This window comes from Arachis ipaensis, chromosome B9, assembly GCF_059453495.1.
Source record: "Arachis ipaensis isolate K30076 ecotype BB chromosome B9, ASM5945349v1, whole genome shotgun sequence".
Lineage (NCBI taxonomy): Eukaryota > Viridiplantae > Streptophyta > Magnoliopsida > Fabales > Fabaceae > Arachis > Arachis ipaensis.
The window spans coordinates 15,450,961-15,472,762 of NC_142444.1; the positions used below are offsets into that span (position 1 = coordinate 15,450,961).

The 21,802-nt window shown below is 35.5% G+C and overlaps 1 protein-coding gene, 4 long non-coding RNA genes and 1 pseudogene across 6 annotated transcripts; all 6 read left to right on the forward strand.

Moving 5' to 3' along the window:
• Positions 1–1,910: 1,910 nt before the first annotated feature.
• On the forward strand, positions 1,911–4,965 carry LOC107618609 (uncharacterized). 2 transcript variants are annotated; one of them, XR_015900007.1, is made up of 4 exons: positions 1,911–2,163; positions 2,256–2,309; positions 2,387–2,543; positions 4,686–4,965. It is a non-coding gene; the product is annotated as an uncharacterized LOC107618609 (long non-coding RNA). The 2 variants fall into 2 exon arrangements; XR_015900006.1 differs by lacking the exon at positions 4,686–4,965 and having other exon boundaries at positions 2,387–2,938.
• Positions 4,966–5,340: 375 nt separating this feature from the next.
• Positions 5,341–6,673, forward strand: LOC148543842 (uncharacterized; annotated as a pseudogene).
• On the forward strand, positions 6,200–8,104 carry LOC148543843 (uncharacterized). Its single transcript, XM_088498733.1, has 2 exons — positions 6,200–7,205; positions 7,323–8,104. Exons 1-2 carry the CDS (start codon positions 6,200–6,202, stop codon positions 8,102–8,104), a joined length of 1,788 nt encoding a protein of 595 aa, XP_088354859.1.
• A 1,997-nt stretch (positions 8,105–10,101) lies between these two features.
• LOC148543844 (uncharacterized) lies at positions 10,102–13,311 on the forward strand. Its single transcript, XR_015899268.1, has 4 exons — positions 10,102–10,382; positions 10,475–10,528; positions 10,606–10,762; positions 12,904–13,311. It is a non-coding gene; the product is annotated as an uncharacterized LOC148543844 (long non-coding RNA).
• Positions 13,312–18,693: 5,382 nt separating this feature from the next.
• Positions 18,694–19,173, forward strand: LOC148543845 (uncharacterized). Its single transcript, XR_015900138.1, has 3 exons — positions 18,694–18,766; positions 18,855–18,930; positions 19,018–19,173. It is a non-coding gene; the product is annotated as an uncharacterized LOC148543845 (long non-coding RNA).
• Positions 19,174–19,612: 439 nt separating this feature from the next.
• On the forward strand, positions 19,613–21,121 carry LOC148543846 (uncharacterized). The gene is made up of 3 exons (XR_015900139.1): positions 19,613–19,876; positions 19,976–20,037; positions 20,260–21,121. It is a non-coding gene; the product is annotated as an uncharacterized LOC148543846 (long non-coding RNA).
• Positions 21,122–21,802: the final 681 nt, after the last annotated feature.

Consider the following 21,802-nt stretch of genomic DNA (forward strand, 5'->3'; position numbering starts at 1 on the left):
TGTTTTTCATCGTTTCGCACGTGTGTTTTTTTGTATTTTTCGCTGGTTTCGCACATGTGCTTGTTTTTCGTTCGTTTCGCACATGTGTGTTTTTCGCTCGTTTCGCACGTATGCTTGTTTTTCACTCGTTTCTCACGGGATGGGCGTTTTTTTCTCGCTCGTTTTGCACTTGTGTGTTTTTCGCTTGTTCCGCACGTGTGGGTGTTTTTTTGAGATATTTGCTCTTTTGCGAGTTTTTCGTTCGTTTCGTACGTGTGTGTTTTTCGCTTGTTTCGCACGTATGTGTGCGTTTTTTTGTGTTTTTCACTCATTTCGCCCGTGCGCATTTGTCGCTCGTTTCACACTTGTGTGTTTGTTTATTTATTTATTTGTGTTTTTCGCTCGTTTCACACGTGTGTTTTCACTCGTTTCGCATGTTTGTGTTTTTTAATTTTTAATTTTTTTCGCTCGTTTCGCACGTATGCTGTTTTTCACTCATTTAGCACGTGTGTGTCTTTCGCTTGTTTCGCATGTGCGTGTTTTTCGCTCATTTCGCACGTGTGCGTTGTTTTTTTGTGTTTTTCGCTCGTTTCTCACGTGTATGTCTGTGTGTTTTTTGCTAGTTTCACACGTGTGTATTTTTCGCTCGTTTTGCACGTGTGTGTCTATTTTTTGCGTTTTTCGCTCGTTTCGCACGTGTGTGTTTTTCGCTCGTTTCGCAAGTGTGTGTATGGGTGTGTTTTTATATTCCTTTTTGTCTTTTTCGCTCATTTCGCACATGTGTGTGTTTTTTATCGTTTCGCACATGTGCTTTTTTTTTATTTTCTTTGTTTATCGTTGATTTTGCACATATGCGTGTTTTTCGCTCGTTTCGCACGCGCGTGGGTGTGCTTTTTATTTTTGTGTTTTTCACTCGTTTCGCACGGGGTGTGTGGTTTATTTTGTGTTTTTTGCTCGTTTCGCACGTGTGTGTTTTTCGCTCGTTTCGCACGTGTGTGTGTTTTTCGCTCGTTTCTCACGCGTGTGTTGTTTTATTTATTTTTGTTATCTTTTTCGCTCTTTTCGCACGCGTGTGGGTGTGTTTTTTCATTATGTTACACAGTTTTGCTCTAAAATATTATATTATGTTATTATGTTAGAAAATATTTTTATTTTTTTAAATGTTATTTTTTATAATGAATATATTATGAGTTATGTTGAATTATATTAAATTGATTATTTTATGATTATTATATTATAGTTTTTTTTTGTTAATTTATTCAAAAATTTTCAAAGAATATCCATAAATAATCGTGGGTATCTGCATTCACTAAGGGGATAATTAAATAGGGGGATTTGCAACGAAGATGGAGAGCGGACGGGGAATTTTTTTTTTAAACGGGAGCGAAGAACGGAAAAAGGGGTCCGCCGTACCCACACAAGTATCTATTACTATATCTAACTAACAACGAAAATTCAATTTGAGCCAATTTGAGATAGGACACATGAACTTTATCTGCATTGGGTTTTAAGACAATGAACTTAATTCGGATTTAGGATCCTAACAATAGACCTAGGTTGATCTTACTCACGTGAGTTAATATTTTGAGTCATTACTGTAATAAATACTATACTATTAAATATGATTATATATAGTATATATAAAAGTTAGGTATACTTCCAATAGATTTTATAATCAAACTAAAAAAAATCTAATTATTTTTTTTAATTTTAAATATTATTTACTATCTTAATGAAATTGTGAATAATATAATCACTCATATAATTAATGTAAACCCCGCTAAAATCAGTAAATTATTAGTTAGTAAATTGAATTTTAATTAGGAAAGTTAAAAATACAAAACTAATATCAAAATAGGATAGAGCTCATCGAAACGAGAATTTTGATACCAATTTCGATAATTTGGCCCAAAATCGGATCGGAAGGGCCGAACCGGTTGAACCGGGGCCCAAACCGGACCCATGGGTTCAACCGGGCCCCTAACATAAATGAAGCAGCAGCTTCATCTTCTCCATTTCACCACAGCAACGAAAAACACAGCAAGGGGGAGAAGAGAAGAAACCTAACCCTCACCATTCCTTCCAACTACCATAACTTCCTCATCCGGGCTCCGATTGCCGCACTGTTCGCGGCCACGCGCTCAGCGCGTCGAGCTCTACCTTTCTATCCAAACAATTTCTCTGGTAAGCCTTCTATTGAGTTCAGAATCTCTATCCCTCTTTCTTTGGTAAACTTGAAAACATATAGTGAATCTTGTCCAATTTTTGTGTTCCAGGTTCAAGTTAGCTTCCGGAACTTGTGGGCTCAAGCTATTGAGCATATGGGTATGGTAAGAACACCTTAACCCTAGCCCAATCTTGTTTTTGGTAATAGAAAACTGAATTGGAACATATATATGTGTATTAGGTGTAGTTTAAGAGGGTGTTTATGCATTGAACTTGAATTTGGATTACTTGGAGCTTTGTTGGTGACAAGGCTTGCTTTGGGGCTGTTTGATTGAGCTTGGAGGGGCTGTGATTTTATGTTGAGAAGCTGCCTTGGGTGAATTAAGTGATCGGCCAAGGTATGGTTTAAGTTTCGCACGTTTAATATTTACGGTGTTGTGAAAACTTAGGTTAGAGGAACCATAGAATAAGTTAGATTGTTTGTTGTATTTAATGATTAGCCTTGTAATGTTGTTAGAATATATTTGTTAGTGAATTTATATATTAGAATTATGAGGTGTGAAAGCTATTAATGGTGTGCTCTTATATTTATTTATGATGGATTAGAATTGGTGTTTGTTAATAAGGATGTAGAGTTGTGTTGTGGTGGTATTGTATATGCTGTAACTAATTATGTAATGATCGGAATTGCATGAGACCAAGTTTGGGATAAACTTGGGAATATAAGGAACTAAACTGAAAAATTTGGGACCTTTTTGTTAAATATACAATTTATGGCAAATTTTTAAAGTTAGGTTGTTAAATCTGTCCAGCAGCAGAAAAGATCAAACAGAGTAGCAACTTGTTTGTCTTGCTGCGACTTTTACGAGTTGAGTTTTGGAGCGAAACCAATTTTGTTATAAAATTTGACTAACTTTCTTTATTTCTATAAAATTTCAGAATTTTAAGAGTTGAGGATTGGGAGCTGTGAATTTTTGAATATTGGTGGTCAAAACTGAAAAGAAACAGATTTCAGCAAGCTATGCATCAACTTCCAATGCTTGTAACTCTTAGAATTAAATATAAATTGGGTTGCATTTAAGACACACTTGTTTCTGGATGAGCTAGGGGTTCTCAAATCAAAATTTAGCTTAATTGGAGTTTTGTAATAAAAGTTATTCCAATTGAAAGGTACTAAGCTTGTTGGTTTTTAAAACAGATTTTGTCTCATTTTTACTTAACTTCCAGGTAATGTAACTTTTTCATTAAAAATGGTATTGACTCAGAACCAATTGAGAAAGAAACCTGGATGAGTAAAGTTTAACTACATTAATTTTCAAAGTCATTGGATTTAACTTGGATTTTTTATTGAATTTTGAATATCACATGCTGCTGCTGTTTTTCTGGTTTTATGCACTGCAGAGCAGTCACGGTTTTTCCTTTATTCCTGAGGCTAGAAAAATCAGAAAATTATGATATTTAGTTTGTTAGAAAGCTTATTTCAATATGAACGCCTGGACATAAAGTTTGTGCAATTCCGAGTTCATTTGCTATATTAGAAACAGAAAAGAAAATAGAGTGTCGAGGATGTCTTAGTGATAGTCATGAGTTCGAGAAGTTAAAGTTCAATCCTCATGTGATGTGATTGATTTAATGTTAGAGTTGGGTTGATTTTAATATTATTCAATATTAAGAAGGATGAGAAGAGTTTGATAAAAAGTTTGGTCAGGACCCGGAAAGGGTAATCAAGATGAATTATAAGGGAATGACGATGAAGAAATGTGAAAGGGAGGTTGTTAATAAAAGGAGTTAATATGCCATGGCTTGATGAATGATTAAATAATGATTATGACTATGAAATGGCTTATGAATAATGCTATCTGAGATACGAGTTCCCTGGGTAAGAGCCGTGGATCGCCATCACGTGTTCCAGGTTGAATCTCGATACTCTGTTGACCCTACGTCGTAAGGGTGACCGGGCACGTATAAATTCCCGGGTATGGATAGCCCCCATTGAGTGATTTTATGAAATATGAATGTGAACTCTATGCATAGACTCTTGGGGATGCGCGACGGGGGACAGTCTAAGGTTTTCGGACTTGTCAGGTTGGCTGGATAACCGACAGATGGGCCCCATCAGCCAAAGGACAGGCATGCATCATATGCATTTGTTTGTATTGATTGCTATGCATTTTTTTGGGTATGCCTAATTGATATATATTACCTGCTATTTGTTATACTTGCTATTTGTACTATTTGATCATTACTTGTGCGTGAACTTGTTTGGTTGCTTGTTTCTGTTACGTTCTGAATGATGAAAGGATGGAGGAAACGGAGGAAATGGTTTGGTGTTAGGTTAAGCTTGAACTTGAGTAAGTTAGGCAGATTTAGAATACCTACCCCTGTTTATGGCTTCTGTTTAGTACTTAAGTTGGATAATTGAATAACGGAGTTCTAGGATTACCTATGGCATTCTCAGGACCGTATTTCTTATGCGCGTGGCACTTTTACCATGCTGAGAACCTCCAGTTCTCATTCCATATTGTATTGTTGTTTTTCAGATGCAGGTCGAGAGGCTCCTCGCTAGACGTCTGGATCTTGGGAAGCGAAGTAGTCTTTGGGTGTATTTTGGTTTTTGGTTGTATATATGTATATATTTGTTTAGCTTACTCTCCAAGTAACTTGTGTATGCTGCTCCTCTTAGAGGATTAGGGAGAGATAGGAGTTTACTTTGATGTTTTGGTGTATTTTGGGGATACTTAAGTATGTTTATATGTATATATATATCCTCCGGCCAGCCTTAGCTTCGCAGGCTGAGTCAGGGGCTAGTTATGCTGTTACCTTGGCTTTCCTTTATCCTTCCGCTTATCTTTATCATGTTCCTATTAGGTCTCTTAGCATGCAAGTAATCCTATTCCTTGAGCGTTGCGCTTTTTATTTTGCGATTTTGTTTACCCGTTTTGTTTCAAGGCTCCTAGTATATTATTTCTTTCAGTATTATATGTATATCTTTACTGTTTAGAGGTCTGTTATACCACACTACCTCTGTTCTACGACTTAAGCGTAAAACACTGTGTAGTAGGGTGTTACATTATGGTATCAGAGCAGTTCGTTCCTATAGAGCCTGAGGACGGACTGATTATGCTTTTGTGCATTCTCTGTGTATGTGTTTATGTGATATTAGGATATCTAACTGATATATGTGGCATAAACGTTCCTGAGCATGCATTTGGGACTTAAAGCACTGAACTTGTGATATTGAGACTGATCAACTTGATATCACCTGTTTGGTGTGTATAGGGACCAGATGTCTACTCGCGGACGCGGACGTGGACGCGGGCGTGGTAGAGGCCGAATAGGCAATGCCATGCCTGAGGCATCAGGAAACACTCCTAATCCCATAGACTTCATGGCTGCATTAGGCAATATGGCAGCAGCAATGCAAGCGACAGCTGAAGCCCTGGGAAACCAAATTAATAATGGAAACAATGGTAACAATGACGAGAATGGTCCAATGTCACTGCATTCCTTCCTGAAGGTTCACCCTCCAACTTTCAGAGGGACCTCGAATCCTACCGATGCCGATAACTGGATACAGGCCATTGAGCGGGCGTTACAGGCTCAGCAGGTTCCTGATGAACAGTGGGTTGAGTTTGGGACCTACCAGTTGCATGGTGAAGCTCAGCACTGGTGGCAGGGCATGAGGCGCATTCTGCAGCCTGATGGGATTGTGATATCTTGAGAGTTGTTCCGAGATGAATTCTATAAAAAATATTTCCCCACTTCAGTTAGAAATGCCAGAGAACTTGAACTGCTTCAGCTTAAACAGGGACAGATGACTATCACTGAGTACACTAGTAAATTTGAGGAATTGTGCCGCTTCTCACGCATCTGTCAGGGAGCTCCTGAGGACTTTGCTGAGTGGAAATGCATAAAGTATGAAGGAGGCCTTAGGAGTGACATTCAGAGCTTTGTGGCGCCTATGCAGATTCGGGTGTTTTCTGAGTTGGTAAATAGGAGCAGGGTGGTAGAGGATTGTGTTAGAAGGGCTGCAGCAGAAAAAGGGGGTCTGAGGATGCCATTCCAGAGGACCACAAGGAGAAATTTTGCACCCAGAGGCAGACAGTTCAAGCGTGGTAGCTTTGTTCCTCAGAATAATCAGGGGCAAGGCAACTCCAGGAGGCCGAATACCAATGCTAATCAGGGAAGGAGACAGGGTAAGCAGCCACAGCAGGATATGAGTTGCCACAGATGTGGAAAGTATCATTCAGGACAATGTAGGTTTGGGACTGGAGTCTGTTACTCCTGTGGGCAGCCGGGACACTTGGCTAGTAGTTGCCCAGAAAAGAAGAGATATGAGACAGGCAGGGTGCAGCAACCAGGAAGGGTATACACTACTTCCTCTATAGGCGCTGAGGGGTCAGAGGCATTGATCCGAGGTAAATGTGAGATGGCGGGTAAAACTTTGAATGCTTTGTTTGATTCTGGAGCTTCACATACTTTTATTGCATTTGAGAAGGCTGATGAGCTAGGATTGAAAATAGTAGTACTGGGGTATGATTTAAAGGTATATAATGCTACCCACGAGGCTATGGTGACTAGATTAGGGTGCCCCCAAGTTCCTTTTCGAGTACAAGGGCGTGATTTCGTGCATAACTTAATTTGTTTGATGATGACTGGTCTTGATCTCATTCTGGGATTGGACTGGTTATCCAAGAACCGCGTTCTATTAGATTGCTCGGCGAAAATAGTGTATTTCATGCCTGAAGACACTGAAGGGCCGGTTGGAGTGAATAACTACTACTTGAATTCCATGATGGTGAACTATTCTGGGGCTGAATGTCAGGGGATATTGTTGCTAGCTGCGGGTGTTTCGGGTGATGATCAAGATTTGGAACAAATCCCAGTTGTGTGTGAGTTTTCGGAGGTGTTCCCTGATGATATTGATGAATTTCCACCGAAACGGGAAGTTGAGTTTGCTATTGATTTAGTACCTGGGGCTGGACCAATCTCGAGTGCTCCTTACAGGATGTCGCCTATGGAAATGGCCGAATTGAAGTCTCAACTGGAGGATCTGTTGGGTAAGAATTTTATCCGACCAAGTGTATCTCCGTGGGGTGCGCCAGTATTATTGGTGAAGAAGAAAGATGGAACCATGCGCTTATGTGTTGACTATAGGTAGCTGAATAAGGTTACAGTGAAGAATAAATATCCGCTGCCAAGGATTGATGACCTGATGGACCAATTACAGGGAGCTGGCGTGTTCTCCAAGATTGATCTACGATCCGGATACCACCAGATAAGGGTTAGAGATGAGGATATCCCAAAGACTGCCTTCAGAACGCGCTATGGCCACTATGAATATACCGTGATGTCCTTCGGACTAACTAACGCTCCGGCGATATTCATGGATTACATGAACAGAATCTTCCATCCATATCTGGATAAGTTTGTTGTTGTGTTTATTGATGACATTCTTATCTATTCTAAGACCGAGGATGAGCATGCAGAACACTTGCGAACAGTGCTACAAATTTTGAAGGATAGGAAGTTGTATGCCAAGCTATCCAAGTGTGAGTTCTGGAAGTCTGAGGTGAAATTTCTTGGTCATGTGGTGAGTAAGCAAGGAATAGCAGTGGATCCTGCTAAGGTTGAGGCGGTGATGAATTGGGAGCGGCCAACTTTAGTGACGGAAATCAGGAGTTTCTTAGGCTTGGCGGGTTATTATCGAAGGTTCATTAAAGGGTTTTCACAACTCGCTTTACCCTTAACGAAGCTGACCAGGAAGGATGTTCCTTTTGTGTGGACTCTCGAGTGTGAGGAGAGTTTCCTTGCCTTAAAGCAGATATTGACTACCGCCCCTGTATTAGTGTTGCCTGAGCCGAGAGAACCATTTGAGGTGTACTGTGATGCGTCCTTGAAAGGTTTAGGATGCGTGTTGATGCAGCATCATAAGGTTGTAGCTTATGCCTCACGTTAGTTAAGACCTCATGAAAGAAACTATCCGACTCATGATTTGGAACTTGCAGCCGTTGTCTTTGCCTTGAAGATTTGGAGGCATTATCTCTATGGAGTAAAATTTCAAGTCTTCTCGGACCATAAGAGTCTGAAGTACCTGTTTGAACAAAAAGAATTGAATATGCGTCAGAGGAGGTGGATGGAACTTCTGAAGGATTATGACTTCGAGCTAAACTATCATTCGGAAAAGGCGAATGTAGTGGCGGATGCTTTGAGTAGAAAATCCCTATGTGCTGCTTGGATGATGCTGAGAGAGGAAGAGTTGTTGAGAGCCTTCGAAGGATTGAAATTGGGAATCAGAGAAGAGTTTGGGACTTTATGCTTAAGCCAATTACAGATCTCAAGCGACTTCAAGGCTGAACTGATAAAGGCTCATCAGAACGACCAAGAATTGTATAAGATTTTGCCGGCGATTGAGAAAGGCAAGCAATGGAGAGTGTTAGAAGATAGAGATGGATTGTGGAGGTTCAAGGGCCGGATAATTGTGCCAGATGTTGGGGATTTGCGACATAACATATTGGAGGAAGCTCATAAGAGCGGGTTCTCCATTCATCCTGGAAGCACTAAGATGTACCAAGACTTAAAGATGATGTTCTGGTGGCCAGGAATGAAAATTGATGTGGCGTTACATGTTTCTAAATGCCTAACTTGTCAGAAAGTTAAGATCGAACACCAAAAGCCAGCAGGAACCCTTCAACCTTTGGAGATTCCACAGTGGAAATGGGAGAGCATTGCTATGGATTTTGTTTTGGGCTTACCAAGGACTCGGACCGGTTGTGATGCTATTTGGGTGGTTATAGACCGGTTGACCAAATCAGCTCATTTTCTGCCTATTCGGATAAGTTGTTCTATGGAGGAGTTGGCGCGCTTATATATAAAGGAGATTGTGAGGTTACATGGCGTACCTTCCACCATTGTATCGGATAGAGATCCTCGCTTTACATCACGGTTCTGGGGTGCATTTCAGCGAGCTTTTGGCACTCAATTGAGCTTAAGCACTGCCTATCATCCTCAGACGGATGGCCAATCAGAAAGAACAATCCAAACCTTGGAAGACATGTTAAGAGCTTGTGTTTTGGATCAACCGGCGAACTGGGATCGATATATGCCTCTGGTAGAATTTGCTTATAACAATAGCTATCATGCAAGTATTGGAATGGCTCCATATGAGGCTTTGTATGGAAGAAAATGCCAGTCTCCATTATGTTGGTACGAAGCAGGAGAAAAGAGCTTGATAGGACCAGAAATGGTAAGTGAAACCACTGAGCAAATAAAGAGAATTCGGAGTCGAATGCTTGAAGCTCAAAGCCGTCAGAAGAGCTATGCTGACCGAAGACGGAAGCCCTTAGAATTCGAGGAAGGAGAACACGTCTTCTTGAAGGTTACTCCGACCACTGGAATAGGGAGGTCCATCAAAACCAAGAAGTTAAATCCCCGTTACATTGGGCCATTCGAAATCCTGAACAGAATTGGACCAGTGGCATATAGGATCGCATTACCACCACATCTTTCAAACCTGCATGATGTGTTCCACGTATCGCAACTTCGTAAATATACTTTTGATCCTAGTCATGTCCTAGAGCCGGAATCAGTCCAAGTGAGAGAAGACCTGACGCTTCCAGTAACTCCGGTTAGGATTGATGATACCAGCACCAAACGTCTCCGCGGAAAGGAAGTTTCTTTGGTGAAAGTAGCTTGGAGTCGGGCAGGTATTGAAGAACATACCTGGGAGCTTGAATTAGAGATGCGAAAGGACTACCCACACCTCTTTTTAGGTAACTCCCTCTGAATTTTGAGCACAAAATTCCTAGTTAGGTGGGTAGGATGTAAACCCCGCTAAAATCAGTAAATTATTAGTTAGTAAATTGAATTTTAATTAGGAAAGTTAAAAATACAAAAATAATATCAAAATAGGATAGAGCTCATCGAAACGAGAATTTTGATACCAATTTCAATAATTTGGCCCAAAATCGGACCGGAAGGGCCGAACCGGTTGAACCGGGGCCCAAACCGGACCCATGGGTTCAACCGGGCCCCTAACATAAATGAAGCAGCAGCTTCATCTTCTCCATTTCACCACAGCAACGAAAAACACAGCAAGGGGGAGAAGAGAAGAAACCTAACCCTCACCATTCCTTCCAACTACCATAACTTCCTCATCCGGGCTCCGATTGCCGCACCGTTCGCGGCCACGCGCTCAACGCGTCGAGCTCTACCTTTCTATCCAAACAATTTCTCTGGTAAGCCTTCTATTGAGTTCAGAATCTCTATCCCTCTTTCTTTGGTAAACTTGAAAACATATAGTGAATCTTGTCCAATTTTTGTGGTCTAGGTTCAAGTTAGCTTCCGGAACTTGTGGGCTCAAGCTATTGAGCATATGGGTATGGTAAGAACACCCTAACCCTAGCCCAATCTTGTTTTTGGTAATAGAAAACTGAATTGGAACATATATGTGTGTATTAGGTGTAGTTTAAGAGGGTGTTTATGCATTGAACTTGAATTTGGATTACTTGGAGCTTTGTTGGTGACAAGGCTTGCTTTGGGGCTGTTTGATTGAGCTTGGAGGGGCTGTGATTTTATGTTGAGAAGCTTCCTTGGGTGAATTAAGTGATCGGCCAAGGTATGGTTTAAGTTTCGCACGTTTAATATTTACGGTGTTGTGAAAACTTAGGTTAGAGGAACCATAGAATAAGTTGGATTGTTTGTTGTATTTAATGATTAGCCTTGTAATGTTGTTAGAATATATTTGTTAGTGAATTTATATATTAGAATTATGAGGTGTGAAAGCTATTAATGGTGTGCTCTTATATTTATTTATGATGGATTAGAATTGGTGTTTGTTAATAAGGATGTAGAGTTGTGTTGTGGTGGTATTGTATATGCTGTAACTAATTATGTAATGATCGGAATTGCATGAGACCAAGTTTGGGATAAACTTGGGAATATAAGGAACTAAACTGAAAAATTTGGGACCTTTTTGTTAAATATACAATTTATGGAAAATTTTTAAAGTTAGGTTGTTAAATCTGTCCAGCAGCAGAAAAGATCAAACAGAGTAGCAACTTGTTTGTCTTGCTGCGACTTTTACGAGTTGAGTTTTGGAGCGAAACCAATTTTGTTATAAAATTTGATTAACTTTCTTTATTTCTATAAAATTTCAGAATTTTAAGAGTTGAGGATTGGGAGCTGTGAATTTTTGAATATTGGTGGTCAAAACTGAAAAGAAACAGATTTCAGCAAGCTATGCATCAACTTCCAATGCTTGTAACTCTTAGAATTAAATATAAATTGGGTTGCAACCAAGACACACTTGTTTTTGGATGAGCTAGAGGTTCTCAAATCAAAATTTAGCTTAATTGGAGTTTTGTAATAAAAGTTATTCCAATTGAAAGGTACTAAGCTTGTTGGTTTTTAAAACAGATTTTGTCTCATTTTTACTTAACTTCCAGGTAATGTAACTTTTTCATTAAAAATGGTATTGACTCAGAACCAATTGAGAAAGAAACCTGGATGAGTAAAGTTTAACTACATTAATTTTCAAAGTCATTGGATTTAACTTGGATTTTTTATTGAATTTTGAATATCACATACTGCTGCTGTTTTTTTGGTTTTATGCACTGCAGAGCAGTCACGGTTTTTCCTTTATTCCTGAGGCTAGAAAAATCAGAAAATTATGATATTTAGTTTGTTAGAAATCTTATTTCAATATGAACGCCTGGACATAAAGTTTGTGCAATTCCGAGTTCATTTGCTATATTAGAAACAGAAAAGAAAATAGAGTGTCGAGGATGTCTTAGTGATAGTCATGAGTTCGAGAAGTTAAAGTTCAATCCTCGTGTGATGTGATTGATTTAATGTTAGAGTTGGGTTGATTTTAATATTATTCAATATTAAGAAGGATGAGAAGAGTTTGATAAAAAGTTTGGTCAGGACCCGGAAAGGGTAATCAAGATGAATTATAAGGGAATGACGATGAAGAATGTGAAAGTGAGGTTGTTAATAAAAGGAGTTAATATGCCATGGCTTGATGAATGATTAAATAATGATTATGACTATGAAATGGCTTATGAATAATGCTATCTGAGATACGAGTTCCCTGGGTAAGAGCCGTGGCTCGCCATCACGTGTTCCAGGTTGAATCTCGATACTCTGTTGACCCTACGTCGTAAGGGTGACCGGGCACGTATAAATTTCCGGGTATGGATAGCCCCCATTGAGTGATTTTATGAAATATGAATGTGAACTCTATGCATAGACTCTTGGGGATGCGCGACGGGGGACAGTCTAAGGTTTTCGGACTTGTCGGGTTGGCTGGATAATCGACAGATGGGCTCCATCAGCCATAGGACAGGCATGCATCATATGCATTTGTTTGTATTGATTGCTATGCATTTTTTTGGGTATGCCTAATTGATATATATTACCTGCTATTTGTTATATTTGCTATTTGTACTATTTGATCATTACTTGTGCGTGAACTTGTTTGGTTGCTTGTTTCTGTTACATTCTGAATGATGAAAGGATGGAGGAAACGGAGGAAATGGTTTGGTGTTAGGTTAAGATTGAACTTGAGTAAGTTAGGCAGATTTAGAATACCTACCCCTGTTTATGGCTTCTGTTTAGTACTTAAGTTGGATAATTGAATAACGGAGTTCTAGGATTACCTATGGCATTCTCAGGACCGTATTTCTTATGCGCGTGGCACTTTTACCATGCTGAGAACCTCCGGTTCTCATTCCATATTGTATTGTTGTTTTTCAGATGCAGGTCGAGAGGCTCCTCGCTAGACGTCTGGATCTTGGGAAGCGAAGTAGTCCTTGGGTGTATTTTGGTTTTTGGTTGTATATATGTATATATTTGTTTAGCTTACTCTCCAAGTAACTTGTGTATGCTGCTCCTCTTAGAGGATTAGGGAGAGATAGGAGTTTACTTTGATGTTTTGGTGTATTTTGGGGATACTTAAGTATGTTTATATGTATATATATATCCTCCGGCCAGCCTTAGCTTCGCAGGCTGAGTCAGGGGCTAGTTATGCTGTTACCTTGGCTTTCCTTTATCCTTCTGCTTATCTTTATCATGTTCCTATTAGGTCTCTTAGCATGCAAGTAATCCTATTCCTTGAGCGTTGCGCTTTTTATTTTGCGATTTTGTTTACCCGTTTTGTTTCAAGGCTCCTAGTATATTATTTCTTTCAGTATTATATGTATATCTTTACTGTTTAGAGGTCTGTTATACCACACTACCTCTGTTCTACGACTTAAGCGTAAAACACTGTGTAGTAGGGTGTTACAATTAAAATAGTTCATCCTAATATATACATGACACTACATCTATCAAAGATTATTATATGTGATAAATTATTTCTTGATTTTTCTAAAGATAATTTATATGTAAATTAACTAATCTTTATAATATACAATCTATTGCATAATTTTTCTCCTCTTAATATGGATAAATTGATGAATTTAATATATAAAATATAATTTATATTATTTAACATAGGAAATAAATAACTTAAACCATTATCTAAAACAATAAATATAATAGTACAAATACCTATATATTTATTAGTATTAAAAAATATACAAATAATACAAAGATGATTTTTTTGGTAGAAAAACAATAATAAAGGTTATTAATTAAGTTAATTACATAATTAAAAAATTATGAATACTTTTTTAAATAATAATAAAAAATAATATCACTATTTTTACATACTACAAATTATATATTAGCTTTGTTAAAAAAATTAAATTATATATTAGATATTATTATTTGTGTACTAATATATATATAAAATCGATTATTAAGTTATAATTAATTTCTAACTTAATTTTTGGCAATTAAAATTTAAATGATTGAAATTATTAAATGCTGAATATTTTGCAACTAACTAATTTTGTTTTTGTTATTAAAATTTTAAAAAGAGTGAGTTGTTAATCAATTCTGAATTTAAATTTAAATTTAAATTTAAATTTGTGTAAGAAAATATTTTGAATTATTTTTACTAATCAGAATTAATTTTAAAATAAAAAATTATTTTATACATCATATTATAAGATAGTGTAGTCATTCATTTTTTTAATGACAATTATTGTCAAATAAAATGATATAAAAATAGAAAAAATATATTTACCAATCTAGGAATAATAATTTATTTTTTAATAGAATAAATTATATATTGAATAACAAAAGTTATTATAGTTTCTTTTTACACAAACTAATATACTCAACGACGGTGTTTTGGTAATATTACCAAGAAATATTAATCAATCTAATAGTTTTTGTAATGACATAAGTTTATAAGTTTAGAAACTTGAAAATTATGTCATAAAATATAAAATTTTAACCAGTAACAATGTTGATCATATTGTTTGACTTCCTAAATGAATATGATACCAATAAATAAAACTGTCACAATTAAATTTTAACAAAGACAAATCTTCATAAGTATTGCTGTCATCAATGAGAATTGTTCTACTCTCAAGACAAATACTATTTTCTTTCACTGTATTTTCCAATTCGGCAAGTTGAGAACTAATCGTCTACGGATTGAACCTCCATTTATTAAGGGTCTGCCACTAGCCAATGAGTTGTTACATACACAAGGCGGGATTCGAAACTCTAATACTTACTTAGGTAGACGAGTGAGATGACCACTCAACCAATCCAAATCAATTAAGATAAATATTAATTATTTTTAATAATTTTTACATTAAAAATAATTAAACTTTGATTTTAATTATAATTTTATAAAATATTTATAGTAATAATTATTATATATATTTTTTGTTTAATCTTTTTTAATGTAAAAATTTATATATTTTTACATATACTAGTTATACATAAAGAAAAAAAAGAAGAGTTAAAATAACAAGCTAAGAGCAATAAAAATGATGATTCTTATAATTTTGTGTGGTCATCTATATATAGTAGACCAGAAGACTATGATTATCTAACAAAATTAATTTGTATTTATTGCATTCAATTTGAATAAGTAAGAAATCATCTTATTTTAGTTTAGTCTTTAATTCAGATGATTTGAATTTGACTCAATACCAAGATTCAATTTTGCCGATTTTTTTTAAGTGACGATTTTTGCTATTACTTGAATCGGTACAATCAAAGGTTCCTGGTTCGACTGGTCCGATCAGTTTTTCGAATCTTGGTATTGAGCCAAATTTAAATTAATTGAATTAAGAACTAAATTTAAATAAGATAATTTTTTACTTATTCAAATTGAATGTAATAAATACAAATTAATTTTGTTAGATAATAATGGTCTTCTGGTCTTTTATATATATGGCCAAACAAAATTATAAGAAGTATCATGTTTATTGTTCTTGTTATTTCTACTCTTTTTTTTGTTTTTTTTTTCCTTTTGTTGAATTTTTTTTATGTATAAATATACTCAAAATGAGAAGGCATGTATGAGTATTTCATTGATTTTTTGTTTGACGAACTGTAGTTCGAAAATGTTCCAATTTAGACATTCTACTACTGCTGATGAAAGTTGGATTTGTAGTAATTTAGTGTGGACAGTGTACTTTTTATATTATTGGATAGAAGAATATTTGTTAAAATGAATATACTCATTGTAATGAATTTTCTTTGTTAATATTTTATTTTTTACCTAACAAACATCCATATTGAATATATTATTTTCATCAGAAGGCCTACATGATTGATTAATAATTCTGTGTAAAAATACTCTTGTGGTGACTAAGCACTATATCGTTAACTCGCTAACACTACTAAAAAACTAGTTATTACAGACAAATATTTCCAACAGATTTTATCTCACGGAAATACAGACAGAATTTGTGAGAAATTTTTTGTCGAAAAAAAAATTAGCATAAATTACAGACAAAAAAAGTGAATTCGCCGATCATTCTATCAAAAAAATTAATTTTTTTTCGTGAAAAATGATTACTAACAAAAAATTCGTCTGTAATTAAATGGACAAAAATACTTCATCATTTTATTAAATTATTACATATAAAAAATCTGTCAATAATTTAAAATATTCCATCAAAAATGTTGAATTAAACCTAACCTACTCCCTCTCTCTCTCCGTGGCAGCCCCCATTCAAACTGTTTCGAGCTCCATTTACAAATGAAACACGTTGAATCTGTTCTGTTCTGCTCTGTTCAAGTAATTTGTAATTCAATTAAATATTGTTTTGTTAGGCACTAAAAACCAGCAACTATGGTTCTGAACCTATGCTTCAAAATTGTGGAATTTCTATAAGCACTGGCTTTACTCAAGTGGATGGTCGTGTTCTGCCTTCGCCAAGGGTATTTAATATTTATTTTTGTCATTGTGCTCTTGAAACTTGTTTATTGTGTGTTGCCTTGTTGTTCTATTTGAACTTGTGACCTGAGGTTTTTTTATTTATGACTTGGAAGGTCACTTGTTCGAGAAATGATTTTTCTCATTTAGCAAATGCTCTAGTAACTTGTTTTTTTCTTGACTCCCACATGAAACTAAATGAAAGTCCTTTTTAAAAATCCTTTGTTTGGAATATGGATTTACATGGAAAAATTATCTTTTTGCTACTGTCATATCTAAATGCTAGGCTGCCTTTGATGAATTATAAATTATTTTAAAGTTCCCTTTGCTGTTTGTGGCGTGTTGGTATTATTTTTTGTTTCTTTTTTTTTTTACCTACCTAAGCAAATGATGTTAAGTTCTTGCTAGTAGTTATTCTTGTTTGAGGTTACTTGCTTGTTAGATTTACAGAGACAAATTCTCACAGACAACTATCTATGTAAACTTCATGTACGTTTGTGTTTGATTTTTATGTTACAGAAGAGGCAATTCGAAGATCTACTGCACAAGAGCAGGATGATATTCAAGCTTTGATGTTTGTTACCTTATTTATATATATAAAGGATTCTGTTATACTTGCTGTATTTGTTACCTTATTTCTGGTTTTGGAACCTTTTAAGTTATAACTCCATATTTATGATTTTGTCCTGTGAAATGTTAGCTCGTAGAGAAGTAGTAATTAGCGTATGTATCACATTCACAACTGTGGCGCTAACATTGCACTCTATCTGTTTGTATAAATGTCTCACCCAATAACTGAAAATTTTTTGCAGCAAAACCGTGTTATTTTTATTCTTGTAACAATTACAGCTTTTGATAAATGGAAACCAAGTCATTTGAGGAACCTTATTCCACCGACGATGAGGTCTACTTGCAAAATGCAAGTGATGAAGATGATAATGACAGTACCTTTTCTTCCAGTTCCACCACCAAGTTACAGTTCAGGTCTTTTCTTCCTTGATATGTAGTATATACTTGTGAGAGTACTCAAGTGAATTCTTTGAGTGAAAAAAGCATTTGATCTTAATGGTAAAAAGTTGAGTCCTCATAGAATTACCGGAAGCTAGATGCAGATAATTAATACCAGAAAGGAAAAAATTGATATTATCAATGAGGGCAAGAAGTATGGAACCTGCAATAGGAACAGAAACAATGTGAAAAAAGAAGTTAAAAGAAAATGGATTTCTAAATCAAATTATATAAAAGTAATTAAAGAGCAGTGAGGAAAAATTCACTTACTTATCCCAAATTGAGTTTTTTGGAAATACATTGGGGTATTTTACTACTGGCTGCAATACAAATAATTGTTTAGATATATATACATAACATATAGAATAAGTAAAAAAAATTTAGACGTACAAAATATGACATTTATTCTCTCTCTCCACATTTACTCACACATATATAATACCTAAAAATATGATAATAATACCAATATTTCAGGAGAAAAAAAAAATAAAAAACCTTAAACAAGCTCTACCCCATTAATATGTGAAGAAAAGAGAATAACATTTACCTTCAAATTTAGTGGAATTTTATTCTTTGAAAACTTTTTGTTTCTTTAATTTGAAATTAAATGTGGTTAATTAATTTTTAAGATTAAAATAAATTTCCCTTTACTTACATTTGGTCATTTAGATCAAATGTTAATAACTTATGTCCGTAAAAAACAAGTTATGGTCATGTGAAAATTAAAGAAATATAAGGCAACAACAAATGTCACAAGTAATTCTTTTATTCTTATTTAGGAAAATTATTTATTTATTTATTTATTTCTTATTTTCTCTTCCAGATGCAAAAAAGAAATATATGAACTTGTAAAGAAGCGGTGAGAGGAGGCTGACAATGTCAATGAGGTAATCAATAACTTTTCCATGTGTGTCATCTCCAGGTCTATTTATTCATTCACTGTTGATTATTGTTTTATTGTTCATTGCCGATGGTCTTGCTGTTGCTGGGCAAGTTGATACCTCTCTGTTTACATAATGCACTATTTTTTACTTCATCCTACTTTCAATCATTTTTGTTCATACCTCTCTGTTTACATAATGCCAAATCTATGTTTGCTGGGCAGCTCGAGTATTACAGGTTCTTTACATTGCTATTTTAAAAAAAAAAGATCTTAATCTTTGCTCAATTAAATTAGCTGTAAGACTAACAAACAATTATATTGCAGATGGTTTGGTTCTAGGATTGGCTCTTGCATTCATTCTTGGTGCAGGACTTCCTTTTGGAGCTAAACTATTTACAAGAGATGTTGATGTCCTCCACCTCATAAAAATTGGAATACTTGTAAGTCTATTTCGTGTACATTGGTATCTAATCTTTTCAGCACCCTAAATTTGTGGGACTTATATTTATGTTTGATTGTTTCTATCAGTTTGTTGCAGCCACCCAACCCATCAATGCTTTGGCATTTGTATTTTTGCAGACTATAATCTATCTCCTTACGTGAGGTATTTCGTTATGCCCTCTTTGTGTTTGATTAAAATACAACATTCTTTTTCCATTTTATTCTTACATTCATCTGCTTCATTTTGCAGATGGTTATTACAACCCTGGGTGATCTGCATGGGCTCTATCCGGGGATCATATTGCAAAATAAGGTTTTGAGGATTAAGGATAAGTCTACTGATCAGGTTCAAACATCCCTTTGAGAAAATTTTGTACAAGTTGTATGTATTGCTAAATAATAAGTAGTGCCAACCCCACTTTGTCGGGAAGAAATTGAAGAGATAGATAAATGGCTAACTCATACCTTAATCACGTTGGTGTTTGTTAATTAGTTAATTATTAGACATATATGGAAAATTCTAAGTAAAAAGACCTCAGCAAGAAAAACCATTTTGAAACATCGTCTGAATATAAAGAAGAAAAAAACTACTCCTCCTTCCATGTATCATAATGTTAGACAAGAGGACTGCTCTAACTTACATTGATTCTAAAAACGAAAATGGTTGTTCATAATATTTAACTTTGAGATGTTTCCACTAGCATACACGGGAACAAGTAGAAAGTTCTGAGGTGTTTAGAATATTTTATTCCATTTCAAAATTATATTCCTTGATATGGTTAATGGTTATGGTTATGTATCTTATGTAGTATTGATTTGACTAATTATTTTCCTAAGTATATCTATATGGAGGATTTTAGGTATATAACACTTGGATGGGTTTACCTGGTCACTGTTGGGCATCATAATTGTCCTGTTTTTGTGCTGAATTATTTGGTCAGAGTGTCATTGCTAATTGGCTGAGATGTCATGGTGTCTCTTTCTGATTGTGCGGTTTGGATGAGATGGCGTCTTCACAAAATGTCGAGTTGGAGGCAGCCAACTTTCTGCATAAACTTATTCAGGATTCTAAAGATGAGCCAGCTAAGCTGGCTACTAAACTCCATGTTGTATGTCTATTTCTATTCCTTGAATGAAATTTATGTTTGTTCTTTACTCTATTTGTATAAGACTCGGCATTCTTGCAATTAATTTGATGAGTGTTTCAGATATTACAACATATGAAATCCAGCGGGAAGGAACATTCAATGCCATATCAAGTGATATCAAGGTAAAATACCTGCCACTCAAACGTAGCACTCAAAACATGTGCAAATACAGATTTTTTTTTCTTTAGCTTTGTTTTTCAAAACTAGGTCATGGTACCCCTTTACCGTTGCTGTAGTTAGATAGGAATCATGGGATAATAAAACTTAAAAAATCTAAGTTCATTTACCACTTTGATTTGTATATTAATTAGTAAAACTGTTATATTATTATATTTTTTGCCCAGGGCTAAATTTATATCTGCAGAAGAAAGAATTGGTGTCACTTTTGATGATTTTCCTGGCCAGGATTATATAAAGAGGGAATTGTGAGAGAATGTACAAATTTTAAAGAATGATGAGGAGTTTCAAGACTAAGAAATTTATTGTCCAAAAGGTGTGCTTCTCGATGGACCTCCAGGAACTAGTAAAACTCTACTAGCTAAAGCCATTGCTGGGGAAGCAGGGTTGCCTTTTTTGCGGCAAATGGCATAGATTTTGTAGAGGTGATGCCTGTTCTCCAAAGATATTTACCCGCATTGAATAGAAAGTAGCAAGTAGAACTTTGGAATATAATTTCTATTCAACTTTCAAATTTAAAAATAATTTAATTCTTTAGGAGAATGAGGATGTAGATAAAATTTAAATTAAGCACTCATTTGGTTTTCCTAAGATACATGCATATCAGTTTTGATCTAAATGTGCGTGCAGGTCTGACATTGATCAGAGTGTGCTGGTTGTGATCATACCTAGATCATATGCTCTACTCTATAAATGAATGAAACTTATACCCATGAAGTGTGGAATATTGAATGCATAAAAATTGTCTTCATCTTTAAAGTTAAAAATATTTAATTTGTTCTTCTCCCAGATGTTTGTAGGGGGTTGCAGCATCACGTGTTAAGGATCTTTTTCTTCTGCCTTCGTCTGTATTTATTTATAAGAGGTGGATTTCCATCCCCTTAGGAGCTTGATAGATCTTCATTTTTATTCCCATGACTGATAATCTCTAAAAATATCCATTTTAATAGGGGTATGCTTTTAATTGGCTTCCAGGTTACAATGATGTTATTTGATATTCTAAACTTAAATTTCAGGTGCTTGTGATAGGTGCTACAAATAGATTAGACATTCCTGCTTTATTGAGGAAGGGTCGTTTTGACAAGATCATTCGAGTTGGTTTGCCATCAAAGGATGGAAGATTTGCCATTTTGAAGGTGATTTCCTCCTCCGACAATTTATGCATAATGAACCTTGCTTCGAGAAGTATTTCATTGTCTGTATCCATCTTTTTTCGTGTGTAAACTAGGTGCATGCTAGGAATAAATTCTTTAATTACCGACAAAAAATCCGTCGAAAAATTTGTCTCTAATTACCGACGGAAAATCCGTCGGAAAATCTGTCTCTAATTACCGACGAAAAATTCGTCGAAAAATCTGTCTCTAATTACCGACGAAAAATCCGTCGGAAAATCTGTCTCAAGGGGAAATGGAGGGAAAAATTTACAGAGGGAAAATCTGTCGGTAATTGGTAAAAATCTGTCAGTAATTTACCGACGAAAAAAATCCGTCGATAAATAATTTTTGACGAGGCTTTTACATAGGGACAAAATCTGTCGGTAATTAAAAATCCGTCTGTAATATAGACCAAATCTGTCTGTATTATACAATTTTCTAGTTGTGTAAAGTTAATTCTTTTATGATTATGCCAATGTATAACACTATATAAAAAAAGGTTAAGTATGATTTTGGTCCTTAAGATAGGGGGTGAAAATTTTTTTCGTCCCTAACC